We start from the raw sequence: 16,214 nt of genomic DNA, 5'->3' as shown, positions 1-16,214 counted from the left end.
TATCATCAAAAGGAATGACACCCCTGTGATTCTCCCATGGTCTCCATATAACATCTGCAGGTGTCAATGCATCAATAATACTTCTGTATTCGTGGACCTTATGCTTGCCTTGCTTATAGCACCATCTATTCATTCGGGCAAAACATTCCACGTCAGCACCCTGATCACCTCTATTACAAATATTCGGAAAATATTCGTAAATCCAGCACTGTTACAAATAAAAATATTAAATAATTAATACTAACAATTAAATACAACATAAATAAATTAAATAAATAATTAACAATTAATACTAAAATATAATTGATACCTGAAGCAACGTCATGTATCCACCTAGCTGTTTGGTGTCATAATAGCAGGCATCTGAGAGGTAGTCATAAAGCACCACTAGTGCAGCAGTACCCCATGCATATCTATCTATACCATCTAAATATCTGAATAAAGGGAGGTACTTCGCATCAACTAGAGTATGACTCTTATCAGCGAAAATAGTACTCCCGACTAAATTCAACAGATATGCCCTAGCAGCACAGTCAAACCTCTCTGCTGCACACTGCCTTCTGAACACCTCCTTCAACCAATCCAATCTATAGTGTGCACCTCTAGTCTTTCTGGTCTCCTCCCAGATCTCTTCCGTGGTCACTCCTAATAGATGGACGGCAAGATTACATGCTGTTACTCTATCTACATCGGGTGGACTGTAGAACTCACCCCTAATAGGCAATCCGAGAAGATTGGCAACATCATCCAAAGTAATCGTCATTTCACCAAATGGCATGTGAAATGACGATGTCTCAGAATGCCATCTTTCAACAAAGGCAGATATCAAGTTGTTGTCGATCATCTTCAAACTACCCCGTTGTAATGGGTTCAGACCAGACAAATTCACCCAATTCTCTATGGGTCGCGGAAGTACCGGCGGAGTAAATTGTTGCATTTTCTTCCCATGCGCAACAATTTTCAGCAATGGTCGCTCCTGTATACAAAAAAAAAATATGACATTAAAATTAAATTTAGACAACAAATAATAATTAATTTAAATAAGTAATAATTAATTTAATATACCTCGCCAAACCATAGTCTAGCTGAAACATGATAACGCTATCATGTAAGGATAGACAAATCATAAGGTCCTCCAGGATACCGTGTGAGCTCACCAGGTCCCTCAGGTCCATCATGTTCCTCCTCCATATGCTCTCCCTCATGAGCAGGTGCAGCCTCCTCCTGCTCATGTACATCCACCTGCTCGTGCACCATATGCTCATGTACCACATCTTCCTCATGCACTGTAGAAGGCTCCCCCTGATCATTATGTCCCTCATCATCGTCTTCAATAATCATACGTCTTCTTCTCCTTGAAGCTGTCGGTCGAATCCTCTCTGGGGGATTCATCGGAGTCGATGTAGAAGTCTTAGTGTCCCGTGTAATTCGTATGATTTTGCCGTCTCTTCCTCGTGCACCCACTGAAAAATTAAAATATTAAAAGAATTAAATCACAATAAGTTATAAAATTATAATTAATTAAATTAAAAAAAAAAATATACGTAACTTCCGGAAAACTTGATGCTCAAGTTCTCCGGTAACTACCGGAAATGTTGGCAATCAAGTTTTCCGGAACGCTTTCTGTACCGGATATGTTAAAAATAAGTTTTCCGGAACACTCTTCTGTACCGGAAAACTTCCTACAAGATTTCCGGTACCGGAAAACTTTAAAACAACGTTTCCGGAATACAACCTCTGTACCGGAAAACTTGTTTCTCAACTTCTCCGGAAATTTTGAAAAAAAACTTACTCTCTGTTCCGGAAATGTGAAAGTGTGGAATGGTAATTTTGTGAGGTTTTATTATTTATACGAGGGCAAAATAGTCATTTCATTCTAAATTTGGGGGTATAGGTATAATAAGGAGGGTACAAGGGAAATTTTTCATTATGATTTTGAGTTACTATGTTTGATGGAAATTTTGGATTTAAGTGACATATTCATCATTACAGGATACTAATTACCTTCAAAAAAATGTTTAAAAGTTTATATATTTTCTTAAAGAATTTCATTATTTTAAAAATAAAAAAATAAATAAAAATTTAATATTAATTTGGGGTTTAGGGTGTCATATTAGTGGTATCAGAGCTGGTTGTCCAATTAGACTGTAAATGTGTTAGCAGTTAGCTATCTATGAGAATATGTTATTCGTGTTAGAATCATCGTTTGAGTTATGAGATGAACGTAAAATATTGATGTTAAGTTTTGAATTAATTATGTGAGTGTGTATATGATTAAGTAAATATTAAAATGTTTGTGTTTCAAGTGTTCTAATTGTTGGGAACTAGTGTATAGAATTAGAGTAGTCGTGAACATCTAAAAGTGAAATAGTTCTATATTGCTTCAAACGAATTATTGAATATATATTGATGTAAGTGCCGTTGTTACTACTTGTAAGTTACAAATAAATTATTGTGAATGTATAATTAAGTGAATTTTTAACTTGAAGTAAGGAATATGAGTTGTGGCACCGCCTTCACAGTCCTAAAATACTTGTTAAATCCATTTTTGAAATACATGTTAAATCTTTCTTACAAACCCTAAACCCTACAAATTTGAGTCTTATTTGGATTTAGAAATACTTGTTAAATCCATTTTTGAAATAGTTAAACATCATGTTCATGTCTTATACAAATTTGAGTGATTATGAGTCTTATGCGGCATCAATGTTCAATGCCGATAATGGATTATGTGGCGTGAATAATGGTTTGGAGTGGGTTTTAAAACTACATGAAAATGTTTGTCCTCTTCCACTATGGTTATGTACTATAGTTCTTGATTTCTAAGAAATTGTTCATGATATGAATTCTTATGTGTGTCTCCATTTGAAATTCTTAAGGGTACGAAATCATTGAAATATTGTTCTATCTTTCTTACTTAAGTGAAATTTGTTGAGAAATTGATAATATTATTTGATTTTTTTTAGAGAGTAAAACTAGAAAATCATTGTTTGAGTGTTAGTTGAAGTTAACAATCCATTTGGCATATTTTCGCTTCATTGAACTTGAGGTCGTAAGTTTATGGTTACTAAATCTATAAGTTTTGTTTACTTCGTAAATTATAGTGGATAATTGTGGTATTTCATTCATGGTTGAAATATTAATTAGTTGTGGTTATTTAAATGATTCATTGTGTCATGTTAGCCTATTATGCTACACTAATTGATTTTTGACATATTGTGCTTAAATGAGTAGTGAATACCTTAAAAATGTTTATAAACTAAATTTGAATCTTGACATATTGTGCTTAAATTAGTTGTGTATTGTTCATTACAAATTTTAAGTACAAAATTTCTTTTAGGAGGGGAGAGTTGTAACACCCCAAATTTTAAAATATACTATTTTATTAATTAAATATGATTTTAGATAATTAATTTAGTGTTAAAATTATTTTAGAATATATATTGATTAGTTTTATGATTAATTATCTTTATAGGTGTGCTTTCTATGATGTGCCAATGTTGTACATATTTGACTAAATAAGTGAGATATATATAATAAATATTATATTTTATGATTTTATATATATTTCCAAAAATAACAGTATTTTAGTGAGTGTTTTAGAAAATAAGATTTCACGTGATTTTATGTGTATATGTGCATTGATAATTGTTAAAATACTTTCTTGTGCATTTGACTAAATGATGAACATACATAAAAATTTCTTGTCCATAAATTAATAAATTATATTTTAATTACTTATAAATATATCTTATTTTAATTAATTATTTTATAAATAATTATTTTGAATGTATTGTGAATATTTTAGAGTATCTATTTTTACTATAGAAGGGTTTAAACTTGATCTTAGTGTTAAAATGTCTTAAAATGCATATATTAATAAGTATAGTAATAAGTATGAATAAGAGAGTTTTTTCTATTATTGATATATTTTTGATTACTTTAATTAATCTCTTTTGTGTAGTATTGGGTTAGAAATATTATTAATATTGTGATTAATTTTTTTTATATGTATGCTCATTATGATATGTCTATTTTATAAATGCTGATTTAGTCACTAATATAAAATACTAATATTATATAAATTTATTTTGACATTTTAAGTATTCTCAAAATATGATAATATTTTAATTTGATATTTTGAAAAATATTATTTTAATGACAAATAAATAAATTAAAATGAGTGTGTAGTTAATTAGGTCTTGTATAACAAAATGATAAAGAAATAAAATGGGTTCTACTTTCTAGTGCGCTACAATAGAAAGAAAAGGGCAGCCGCACACGAAGCATAGGAAAAACCATAATAAAATAGAAAATAGATGTCGGTGTCCCATGACTGTCCAGAATTTTTTTTCTAATTTTATCCAAATTTATGTAGGCTTTTCATTCATTTAGATAGTCAATTAGACACACTTTCTCAGATTTTTAATCATCCCAACTTCTCTCTAAAATATCTGACTTCTCCGTTTATGAAACTTCTTATTTTGTATTGTTCTTTTTCACCGTAAGTCCGATTTGAGTGAAACCAAGACCAAAACGACCATGTGAACAATGACTATATTCTCCACTGATTAATTTCCGATTTGGGATAAGTTTATTTGACTAAATTTTGAAATCTACCTTTATAGAGTTTGTTCTCATAATTTATTTTTGACGTTTATCCATAAAATTGTCGAGTTTGATCTATTGAAAGAGAAAGAGTCAAAGAACAAAGATTGTTTGCTCGTGGAATTGTATTCATGTGTGAAAGCGTTGAAATAAGGTAAGCGGTGAGAAAGCGTTTAAATTTATGAGTATAATATATTGTGATATGAACTGGAAAACTGCATTTTCCAACGATTCATTCGGGATCGCTACGTACGACAATAGCAATTTCAAGGATAAATTAATTAATGTGAAAATATGGAAATTGTGAGATTAAAATTTAGAATAGAAATATTTGTAAGGTGGTGATTGATTTAATTTCTTTAAATGTGTGGTATTTGATATTATTGTCATATTGGATGTCGAATGAATTTTATGTATATGTTTGATTTGAAGAGTTTATGTGATGTGATAATAAAAGATGGATGCATTGTGATGTTGTATGATTGATGATAGTGATGCTACAAAATTATGAAGAGTTTCTATGATGCAATATGATTAATGATAGTGATATTATGAATCTTTGATAAGAATATTGAAGTACTCCCATAATTGATAAAATAATAGTGATTTCCATTTGTGTTTAAGATGACAGTCTTAATGGAATATCATAGGCCGACAAGGAAAGCAAATAAATATTGAGAATTTGTGAAGTGGAAATTATTTTTTCATCATATAGGTAGGGCCTGACAAGCCTAATGATTCTAGGGAAGTACAACTGAATGAGTCTGATCGTGGTGGTCTGCTATTGAGTCTTAAGTCAAGATTTTTAGACCTTTGAGGCTTTCGGATGGGGAATTCCTAGGTGACTTGGAGGTATCACTCCATATGTCGAGAGCTACCATGCAACACACGTTTACCTCGACTGTCGCGTATATGTGTCTCGGGTTGAGTTGAAGGGATCTATGAGGACATAGCCAATTTGATTTGTCCGTCCATCGAGATGGTGGCATAGTATCAAGCTTCCTAACCAAGTACTTCAAAGTTATAATGGTGCCACATTGTGAAGTAAATTCTAAGCTCATTCATAGCATTTCATTTTCTTGTGATTGTTTTGTTGTGATTAATATGTATCGTGTGTGATAATAATTTCTCTTATGCGATTTGATGTTATTGTGAAATTTATTTATTCTCCTTGAGTGATTTTGTCTTTTTAATGTGATATTTTTCTTGAGAAATGTTTGTATAATGATACAGTTGTATTATGATTTTGTGTGTGTTCTTCTTACTTGTATTATACTATCAACATTATTTCGAAACTCATCTCCTTAGTTGTTTTTGTTTGACTGGCTTGGCCATGCCTTTGCGAAATCGCAGTTATTACAGGTTAATGAGTCTTGAAGTTCAAATTTAGGAGAAACCCCGCTCTGATAGGTGATACCGGGAATTAAGAGTTGTAATTTTTATTATACTTTTACTTATTTAATTAGAAATGATTTTTTGTATGCAAACCTTATAAGTACTAAAACATTTTTGGAATTAAATTAAGAAATTACAGTTAAGTCAAATTCATTGAGATTACATTGTTTTCATTGAGAAATAAAGTTGAATTTTTACATGTGCATTTAGATGAATGTGATATCTTAAATTAGTTATAAAAGTATTTATTTACTTGAAAACAAATTTTCTTATCCGCTTCGAATTTTCCTAAAAAAAATCTAGTTTAAATTATTATATATGTTATTTTGGGGTTTAGGGTGTCACATTAGTGGTATCATAGCAGGTCTTTCCTACAGACCGAGTGGGTCGAATGTCGATTCAGTGTTAGTCGAATGATAATGTCAATTGTGTAATAATTACTTTCACTATCAAGTTTTTCCCGTTATATTATTGTGTTAAGTGTTATATGCTTTTATATAATTATACATATTTTTGAAGTTACTAATTATCTGTTTATTTTTTGTTTACCCTGATTGTGTTATGGATTCTAAGTTCCTACCTAAGTGAGTAAATAAACCATGAAATTACTTGTTAAGATTTGAGTTAATTTTAATTGTTGATAAGATTATGTTAGTTAAATGTTGAATGATATTGTTGCTTGTTGCTTGTCTACCGAATTATGATTTTTGCACTCTTGTTTTATGTCAATAGTTGGAAATAATAATTTTGATTGACCAGATGTATGTTTGATGTTTTTAATCTCATTCACGTAATCTTTGTTATCGAATGTCAGACCTCACCTGTTAGTTGTTAAAAGTTCAATTTTCACCATTAATCAATTTAAAATATTTAGTCTTGATATGAATATGTTTCAAGTGTTTGATATAACAACTAATTGATTGAAACATTGATTTCAGTATGAACTATATGTTTAAAACTTCAAGTATTGACTTTTACTAGGTACAAATTGTTATTATTTTTGTTGAAACTCATTTTAGAGAAGAAAAAAAAGATGTTTCGTTCTAAACTTTGAGTTAGATAGGAAATAAGTCCCTTATGTTTAAAGTTTTCATTTTGACTAGAAAGTTCTTATTTTGATTTTATGTTGGCTTGTGTGAAGAAAAAAATTGATTTTAAATTGTGAATGTTAACTTTAAATCACTTGAAAGTGTTGATGGTTGTATCTAGATGATTAGAGTTTTGATATTGTTTTTTAAAACAATTTAGAATGGTCGTCGTGATTTTAAATAGTATAAAATTCATAATATTAGCAATAGTAACTCTTGAATTTTCAAGGTTGGTTGAATTTTAAAGTTAGACTTTTTAGAAAACAAATCGTGAATGAGTTAAAGTTGATTTATTTTATAAAAGGAAATATTTTTATGTTTGAATCACTGTAGATTTATTTTAAAGAATTAAATTGAGTTGAATTTTTGTTGATTTATAAAATAAGAATAATTTTATACTATTGATCTTATTTAATATTTAAAATAGCTGAAAATTTACACCATATTTTACTAGATCTTATTTTTAAGAAAAATAAAAGGGTTGTTGTAATGTTGGTTTAGAGTTGTTGGAGTGAATATTGAATTGTGAGGGTGTTTGGGATATTTGTTTGAAATGATTGATTTTCTGATTCTAGCATTATGAACTCATTAGTGATTTATAATGGTATTAATAAAAAAAAAAGGTCAAATAATAAAATGTCTACTAATTGAGAAAGAGAAGGAAAACATAAGGGAAAAAAAAAACAAAGTTTTTAAAAGAATTATCTCAATGGTGAAACTCGTTTTGAAAAGTTATCTAAATTTTTTATTATGTACTCATTGTATTCTATGAGTAGCATTTTTTTTAGTAGAATTGTGGTTTTTGTGTTACCATTGTAAAAACGTGTATTTGAGTTTAATATAAGAAGGTTTGTAAAATTGATGGTGTGTTATGCTTTAGACCAATTTTGTGCCTTGATAGAAACTAATGATGTATCTATACACATGTTGAGTAGTTGGTGTGAGAGGAGACTCTTACTTAGTAGATTTGTGAATTAATGTAATTCATTATCATACTGAAGTATGTCTTATGCTTTGTGTCATGTGTACTACTTTAATAAATATAAATATACAATTTTTTTTTTGTTATATGAGAAAATAAGAAAATAAATTGAAATTATTTTGAAAGTGTTAATTAATTGAAAAATCTCCTATTTATCTATATATGTAGTTTAAATTTTCTTTCAAAATATAAGTTGAAAATAATAATTTTATAGTGATTAACTATTTGAAATGTGTTTTTGATGATTAAGATACACGTAAGATTATAGAAATGTGATTGATTTTAAAAATACACGTGATTTATTTTATTTTTATTGTATTTAGAAATGTGATTTATTTTAGTTGTTTTCATTTAGACGTGACTTATTGAAAAGTAATTTAAAGAAAAACTTTGAATTCTCAGTAATTCTTTTGGTGCTAAATGATTATTGATATATTTTATAACAATTTAAGTCTAGAAATCAATTTTTAGAATGATGTGTAACCCTTAAAGTGGTTTATGTACTACCTGATTCACTTTGGTTTGGTCGTGTGTTGTACCTTCTAGTAAATAATTAATCATCTTATCTGCTACTTGGAAATCTCTGCTTTAGTTTGTTGTAACTTTTAAGTGATAATTTAAAAGAAAATTTAAGTGTGATTAATTTGGAGCAGTTAGCTTTCTATAAGAGTATGTTATATGTGCTAGAATCATCGTTTGAGTTATGAGATAAACGTAAAATATTGGTGTTAATGTTTGAATTATTATGTGAATGTGCATATGATTATGTACATATTAAAATATTTGTGTTTCAAGTGTTCTAATTGTTGGGAACTAGTGCATAGAGTTAGAGTAGTCGTGAACATCTAAAAGTGAAATAGTTCTATATTGCTTCTAACAAATTATTGATTATATATTGATGTAAGTGTTGTTGTTACTACTTGTAAGTTACACATAAATAATTATGAATGTATAATTAAGTGAATTTTAAACTTGAAGTAAGGATTAGGAGTTGTGGCACCGCCTTCGCAATCCTGAACTACGTTAAAGATACTTTTAATTATTCATGTTTGAATTTGAATGACTGCAGTTATAGTTACCTTAAGTAGTTGACTACATGAGTATGAGGGGCTAGCTACTCCGATGACTTATCATCGATAAAAGAGGCAACAATAACATATTATTATTATTATTGTTAGAAATAATTGTTAAATCTATTTTTGAAATAGTTAAAAATCATGTTCAAGTGTTATACAAATTTGAGTGATTATGAGTCTTATGTGGCATCAATGTTGAATGCCAATAATTGGTTTTGTGGCGTGAATAATGGTTGGAGTGAGTTTTGAAACAACGTGAAAATATGTTTCCTCTTTCACTATGGTTATGTACTATAGTTCATGATTTCTAAGAAATTGTTCACGATACGAGTTCTTATGTGTGTCTCCATTTGAAATTATTAAGAGTACGAAATCATTAAAATATTGTCCTATCTTTCTTACTTAAGTGAAATTTGTTGAGAAATTGATAATATTTGATTGAATTTTTTTAGAGAGTAAAACTAGAAAATCATTGTTTGAGTAGTTAGTTAAAGTTAACAATCCATTTCACATATTTTCGCTTCATTGAACTTGAGGTAGAAAGTTTGTGGTTACTAAATCTATAAGTTTTGTTTCCTTCATAAATTATAGTGGGTAATTTTGTTCATCATTGAAAAATTAGTTGCAATTATTTAAATGATTCATTGTGTCATGTTAGCCTATTATGCTACACTAATTGATTTTTGACATATTGTGCTTAAATGAATAGTGAGTACCTTACAAATGTTTATAGACTAAATTTAAACTTGAGGGTGGTTAGTTAGATATTAGTTGCGTATTGTTCACTACAAATTTCGAGGAAAAAATTTCTTTTAGGAGGAGAGAATTGTAACACCACAAATTTTAAAATATACTATTTAATTAATTAAATATGATTTTAGATAATTAATTTGGTGTTAAAATTATTTTAGAATATATGTTGATTGGTTTTATGATTAATTTTCATTATAGGTGTGCTTTCTATGATGTGCTAATTTTGTACATATTTGACAAAATAAGTGATATAAATAATAAATATCATATTTTATGATTTTATATATTTTTTAAACATAATAATAATTTAGTGTGAATGTTTTAGAAAATAAGATTTCAGGTGATTTTATGTGCATTGATAATTGTTAAAATACTTTCTTGTGCATTTGACTAAATGATGAACGTACATAAAATTTCTTATCCATATAATTAATAGATTATATTTTAATTACTTATAAATGTTTCTTTTTTTAATTAATTATTTTATAAATAAATATTTTGAATATATTGTGAATATTTTAGAGTATCTATTTTTACTATAGAAGGGTTTAAACTTGATCTTAGTGTTAAAATGTCTTAAAATGCATATATTAGTAAGTATAGTAATAAGTTTGAATATGAGAGTTTTTTCTATTATTGATATATATTTAATTACTTTAATTAATCTATTTTGTGAATTATTGGGTTAGAAATATTATTAATATTGCGCTTAATTTTTTTTTATATGTGTGCTCTTTATGATATGTTTTTTTTTATAAATATATATTTAGTGGCTAATATAAAATACTGATATTATATTTATTTATATTATAATTAATTAGGTCTTGTATAACAAAATGATAAAGAAATAAAATGGGGTTCAATGAGTTAAGTTAATATTAATATATTATATTAATAAAACAAAACAATTTAACCTAATATAAAAAAAAGAATGATAGTAGTGCGCTACAGTAGAAAGAAAAGGGTAGCCGCACGAAGCATAGGAACAACCATAATAAAATAGAAAATTGATGTCGGTGTCCTATGACTGTCCAGAAAATTTTCTCTAATTTATCCAAAGTTCACTAGGTTGTTTCATTCATTTAGATAGTCAATTAAACACATTTTCCCAGATTTGTAATTATCACAGCTTCTCTCTAAAATACTCGACTTCTCCGTTTATGAAATTTCTAATTTTGTACCGTTCTTCTTCACCGTAAGTCCAAATTTGAGTGAAACCAATGCCAAAACGACCGTGTGTACAGTGACTATATCATCCCCTGATTAGTTTCCAATTTGGGGTAAGATTATTTGACTCAATTTCGAAATCTACCTTTATAGAGTTTGTTCTCCTAATTTATTTTTGACGTTTACCCATAAACTATCGAGTTAGATCTATTGAAGGAGAAAGAGTCAAAGAACAAAGTTTGTTTGCTCGTGGAATCGTATTCGTGTGTGAAAGCATCGCAATAAGGTAAGACGTGAGAGAGCGTTTGAATTCATGAGTATAATATATTGTGATACGAACGGGAAAATTCTATTTTCCAACGATTCATTCGGGCTCACTACGTACGACAGTAGCCATTTGAGGGATAAACTAATTAATGTGAAAATATGAAAATTGGGAGATTACAATATAGAATAGAAACATTTGTAAGGTGGTGACTAATTTAATTTCTTTAAATGTGTGGTATTTGATATTATTGTAATATTGGATGTCAAATGAATTTTATGTATATGTTTGATTATATGAGTTTATGTGATGTGATAATAAAAGATGGAAGCATTCTGATGATGTATGATTCATGATAGTGATGCTATTAAATTGTGATGAGTTTATATGATGAGATATGGTTAATGATAGTGATATTATGAATTTGATGAAATAATAGTGATTTCAATTTGTGTTTGAGATGATGGTCTTAATGGAATATCATAGGCCGACGAGGAGAGCAAATAAATATTGAGAATTTGTTAAGTGTAGATTATTGTCATCATATACGTAGGGTCTGACAAGCCTAGTGATTATGGGGAAGTACAACTGAAATAGTCTGATTGTGGCTGTCTGCTATTGGGACTTAAGGCAAGATTGTTAGACCTTGGAGGTATTCGGGTGGGGAATTCCTAGGTGACTTGAAGGTAGCACTCCAAATATCAAGAGCTATCATGCAACACATATTTACCTCGGTTGTCGCGTATATGTGTCTCACATTGAGTTGAGGGAATCTACGAGGACAAGGCCAATTTGGATTGTTCCTCCACAGAGGTGGTGTCATAGTATCAAGCCTCCTAACCAAGTACTTCAGAGTTAGAATGATACCACATTGTGAAGTAGAGTCTAAGCTCATTCATAGCATTGCATTTTCTTGTGATTGTTTTGTTGTGATTAATATGTATCGTGTGTGATAATAATTTCTCTTAGGAGATTTGATGTTATTGTGAAATTTATTGATTCTCCTTGAGTGATTTTGACTTTTTAATGTGATATTTTTCTTGAGAAATGTTTGTATAGTGATACGATTGTATTATAACTGTTTGTGTGCTCGTCTAACTTGTATTATACTATGATTTCGAAAATCACCTCCTTCGTTGTTTGTGTTTGACTGGTTTGGCCCTGCATTTGCAAAATCGCAGTTATTACAGGCTAATGAGTCTTGAAGTTAAAATTTTGGAGAAACCTCGCTCTAATAGGTGATACCGAGAATTAAGAGTTGTAATTTATATTGTACTTTTACTTATTTAATTAGAAATAATTTTTTGTATGTAAACCTTATAAGTACTAAAACGTTTTTGGAATTAAATTAAGAAATTATAGTTAAGTCAAATTAATTGAGATTACACTGTTTTCATTGAGAAATCAAGTTGAATTTTTACATGTGCATTTAGAGGAATGTGATATCTTAAATTAGTTTTAAAAGTATTTATTTACTTGAAATCAAATTTTCTTATCCGTTGCGAATTTTCCTAAAAAAATCTAGTATAAATTATTATATATGTTATTTTGCGATTTAGGGTGTCACGGTTATAGTGTAGGCTCTCCAGGCATTGGCTTAATCTCAAGCTACTACACAAGCCTTTGCGCAAGTTACTACTCAAGCTGCATCGGTTGCTGCTCATGTTGTTGCTTAAGCTACTACCTACAGTGGTAGTCAAGGAAATGTGCAAATAAATGAGTTCACGGTGATGGATTGATTCCACAAGGCTAACCCTCCATCATTTGAAGGTAACTATAATCCTAATGGAGCTCAGAAGTGGTTGCAAGAGATTGAGAATTTTTTTAGAGGAGTGACATTTCCTGAAGGTCAAATAGTGCATTTGGGAATCTTTATGTGTGACAGAAGAAGCTGAACATTGGTGATACGAATGGTAAAGGAAACCCCAATGCACGAGGAGTTAGTAATGGGAATAACAACAACAAGAGCCAAGTCTCGAGCAACAACAATGGTAACAATGGTGATCCAGCTACTCCTATTTGATGTCACGAGTGTTGTAAGAAGGGTCATATGACATATGAGTGCAAGGATGTTGTAGTTACTTGTTTTAATTGTCAACAACAGGGCCACATCAGTATTGCATGCCCTTACCCAAAGAAGACTCCACAACATGGAAACCAGAGTACCCAAGCTAGCCAACCTAAAACTAATGGAAGAGCTTTTGCCCTCAGTGGTGTAGGAGATTTTGAGAAAGACAACTTGATCCAAGGTACGTTCCTCATAAGTGATACTCCTTTATTTGTGATATTTGATTGTGGTGCCACTCATTCCTTTGTGTCTCTTGGTTGTGTTAGACGTTTAGGACTATATGTGCCTCGTTTGCAGTATGATTTGATTGTGAATACCCCAACTATTGATTATGTCGACACCTTCAGTGTTTGTCTCGACATTTCTATCCATGTTTATGGAAGGCACTTTCGAGTTGACTTAGTGTGTTTACCTTTGTGTCTAGTCGATGTGATTCTCGTTATGGATTGGCTATCTGCCAACCGTGTCTGCATAAATTTTTTTAGTAAGACCATTGAATTCATGGAGCCAGAAGAGAGGGAAATCCTAGCAATATATCTGTTAACCAAGTGAAGGCACTCTTGAAAGAAGATGCCCAGTTATACATGATCCTAGCCTAATTGGAATTTGAAGAAAAAGTGGTAATACAAGATGTTCCTACTGTGTATGAATTCCCTGAAGATGTCAATAGTTTACCACAAGATTGTGAGATTGAGTTTAGCATTGACCTTGTACTAGGTACTGAACCCATATCCATGGCATCGTATAGGATGTCTCCCTTAGAATTTTCTGAGCTTAAGAAGCAATTGAAGGAGCTTTTAGATAAACAATTTATAAGACCTCGTATGTCACCATGGGGTGCACCTGTGTTGTTAGTTCAGAAGAAGGATGGCTCTATGCGGTTGTGTGTGGATTATCGCCAGCTTAATAAAGTGACAATCAAGAATAAGTACCCACTACCTAGGAAAGATGACCTTATAGACCAATTGAGAGGATCCTGTGTGTTTAGTATGATCGACTTGAGATCGGGTTACCATCAGATTTGAGTGAAGTATTCTAACGTCCCTAAAACTACCTTTAGGACCTGTTATGGCCATTATGAGTATTTGGTTATGCTTTTTGGTATAACTAATGCACCAGCAATGCTTATGGATTATATGAACCGAATTTTTCATCCTTACCTAGACTCATTTTTAGTTGTGTTTATAGATGTTATTTTAGTGTACTCTAAGACTAAGGAAAAGCATGGAGAACATTTAAGGATAATCTTTCAAACCCTTAAGGAGAAACAAATATTTTCCAAGTTATTTAAGTGTGAATTTTGGTTAGAGTAAGTGAGTTTCCTAGGACATGTAACTTCACAAGGTGGAATAGTTGTTGATCATGCCAAGGTGGAGAACGTCTTAGAATGGAAAGCACCTAAGTCAGTGACTGAGATTAGGAGTTTCCTACGATTAGAAGATTATTATCGTAGGTTCATAAAAGGATTCTCCAAGTTGGCCTTACCTTTAACTAAGTTGACCCGAAAAAGGGAATTGTTCGTGTGGGATAACCACTGTGAGAATATTTCCAAGAGCTTAAGAAACGATTAACCTCTGCATCGATCTTAGTGCTACCTAGCCCGAGTGAACCCTTTTTAGTATATTGTGACGCGTGCGATTCAGGATTAGGTGGAGTGCTTATGCATGATGGGAAGGTTGTAACGTATGCTTCTAGGGAACTTAAGTTTCATCAAAGGAACTACCCTAACCACGACTTAGAACTAGTAGTAGTTGTTTTTGTACTTAAGATGTGAAAACATTATATGAATCGATCTAGATTTGAGGTTTTCAATGACCATAAGAACCTTAAGTACTTTTTTGACCAAAGGGAGTTGAATATGAGACAACATAAGTGGATGAAATTTCTTAAGGATTTTGATTTTGAGCTTAACTATTACCCTGGAAAGGCCAATGTAGTGGATGATGCCATGAGTAGAAAGACTTTGAGTGTGTCTGCTTTAATGGTTAGTGTAAGACCCATAATTTTAAAGTACACTTTATGCATTTTTATGTATTTTGGATTTTGGCTCGGAGGCTTTTTAGCCAAAGTTAATAATATTTTGGAGTCTTTATGATCAAAAAGACATTTTGATGCCGTTTAGAATTACTCGTCGATAAATAAATTAAATTAAGTGCGATGAATCCTTTACGAAGAATTTTATGCGTTACGGGTGAAATGATAATTTTAATGAATATGAAGATATTTGTTAAGTTACAATTAAGATATATATATATATATATACATATATGTATATATGTTTGTTTGGAGAGAATAGAAAGAAAGGAAATTAGAAGGAAGGAAAAGGAAAAGAAAAGGTTATATAAAGGAAAGAAGGACAAAGGAAGAAAGGAAAAACAAAGGAAAGAAAGAGAAAGGAAAAACAAAGGAAAGAAAGAGAAAGGAAAAACAAAGGAAAGAAAGAGAAAGGAAAAACAAAGGAAAGAAAGAGAAAGGAAAAACAAAGGAAAGAAAGAGAAAGGAAAAACAAAGGAAAGAAAGAGAAAGGAAAAACAAAGGAAAGAAAGAGAAAGGAAAAACAAAGGAAAGAAAGAGAAAGGAAAGAAAACCAGAATTTTCCATCTTCCTCTCCCTCCCTGCGCGAGAACCCATTCTCCCTCCTTCCTCCATTTTCGTTTTTCTTCGCTTCCTTTCTTCAAGATTAGAAACCCAAGGTTGGGTGGGTGATAGAACAAGGATTTCTCAACTCCACTCTTCCTCTTTGATTCGAAAACGAAGAAAAACGGTATTAGGGATTCAAACACAAACCTCCCCGTTTCACCTAGATCTAAAC

At 30.6% G+C, this 16,214-nt stretch overlaps 1 protein-coding gene across 1 annotated transcript; it reads left to right on the top strand.

Annotated features, from left to right (window-relative positions):
* The first annotated feature begins 13,244 nt into the window (after positions 1 to 13,244).
* On the top strand, positions 13,245 to 13,954 carry LOC140920004 (uncharacterized). Its single transcript, XM_073367308.1, has 2 exons — positions 13,245 to 13,325; positions 13,439 to 13,954. The coding sequence occupies exons 1-2, from the start codon at positions 13,245 to 13,247 to the stop codon at positions 13,952 to 13,954; spliced, it is 597 nt and encodes a 198-aa protein (XP_073223409.1).
* The last annotated feature ends 2,260 nt before the right edge of the window (positions 13,955 to 16,214 follow it).

The sequence above is a fragment of the Cicer arietinum genome, chromosome 4, assembly GCF_000331145.2.
Source record: "Cicer arietinum cultivar CDC Frontier isolate Library 1 chromosome 4, Cicar.CDCFrontier_v2.0, whole genome shotgun sequence".
Taxonomy (NCBI): domain Eukaryota; kingdom Viridiplantae; phylum Streptophyta; class Magnoliopsida; order Fabales; family Fabaceae; genus Cicer; species Cicer arietinum.
Note: the sequence above shows the minus strand (reverse complement) of the source record. Positions and strands in the feature narration are given on the sequence as shown.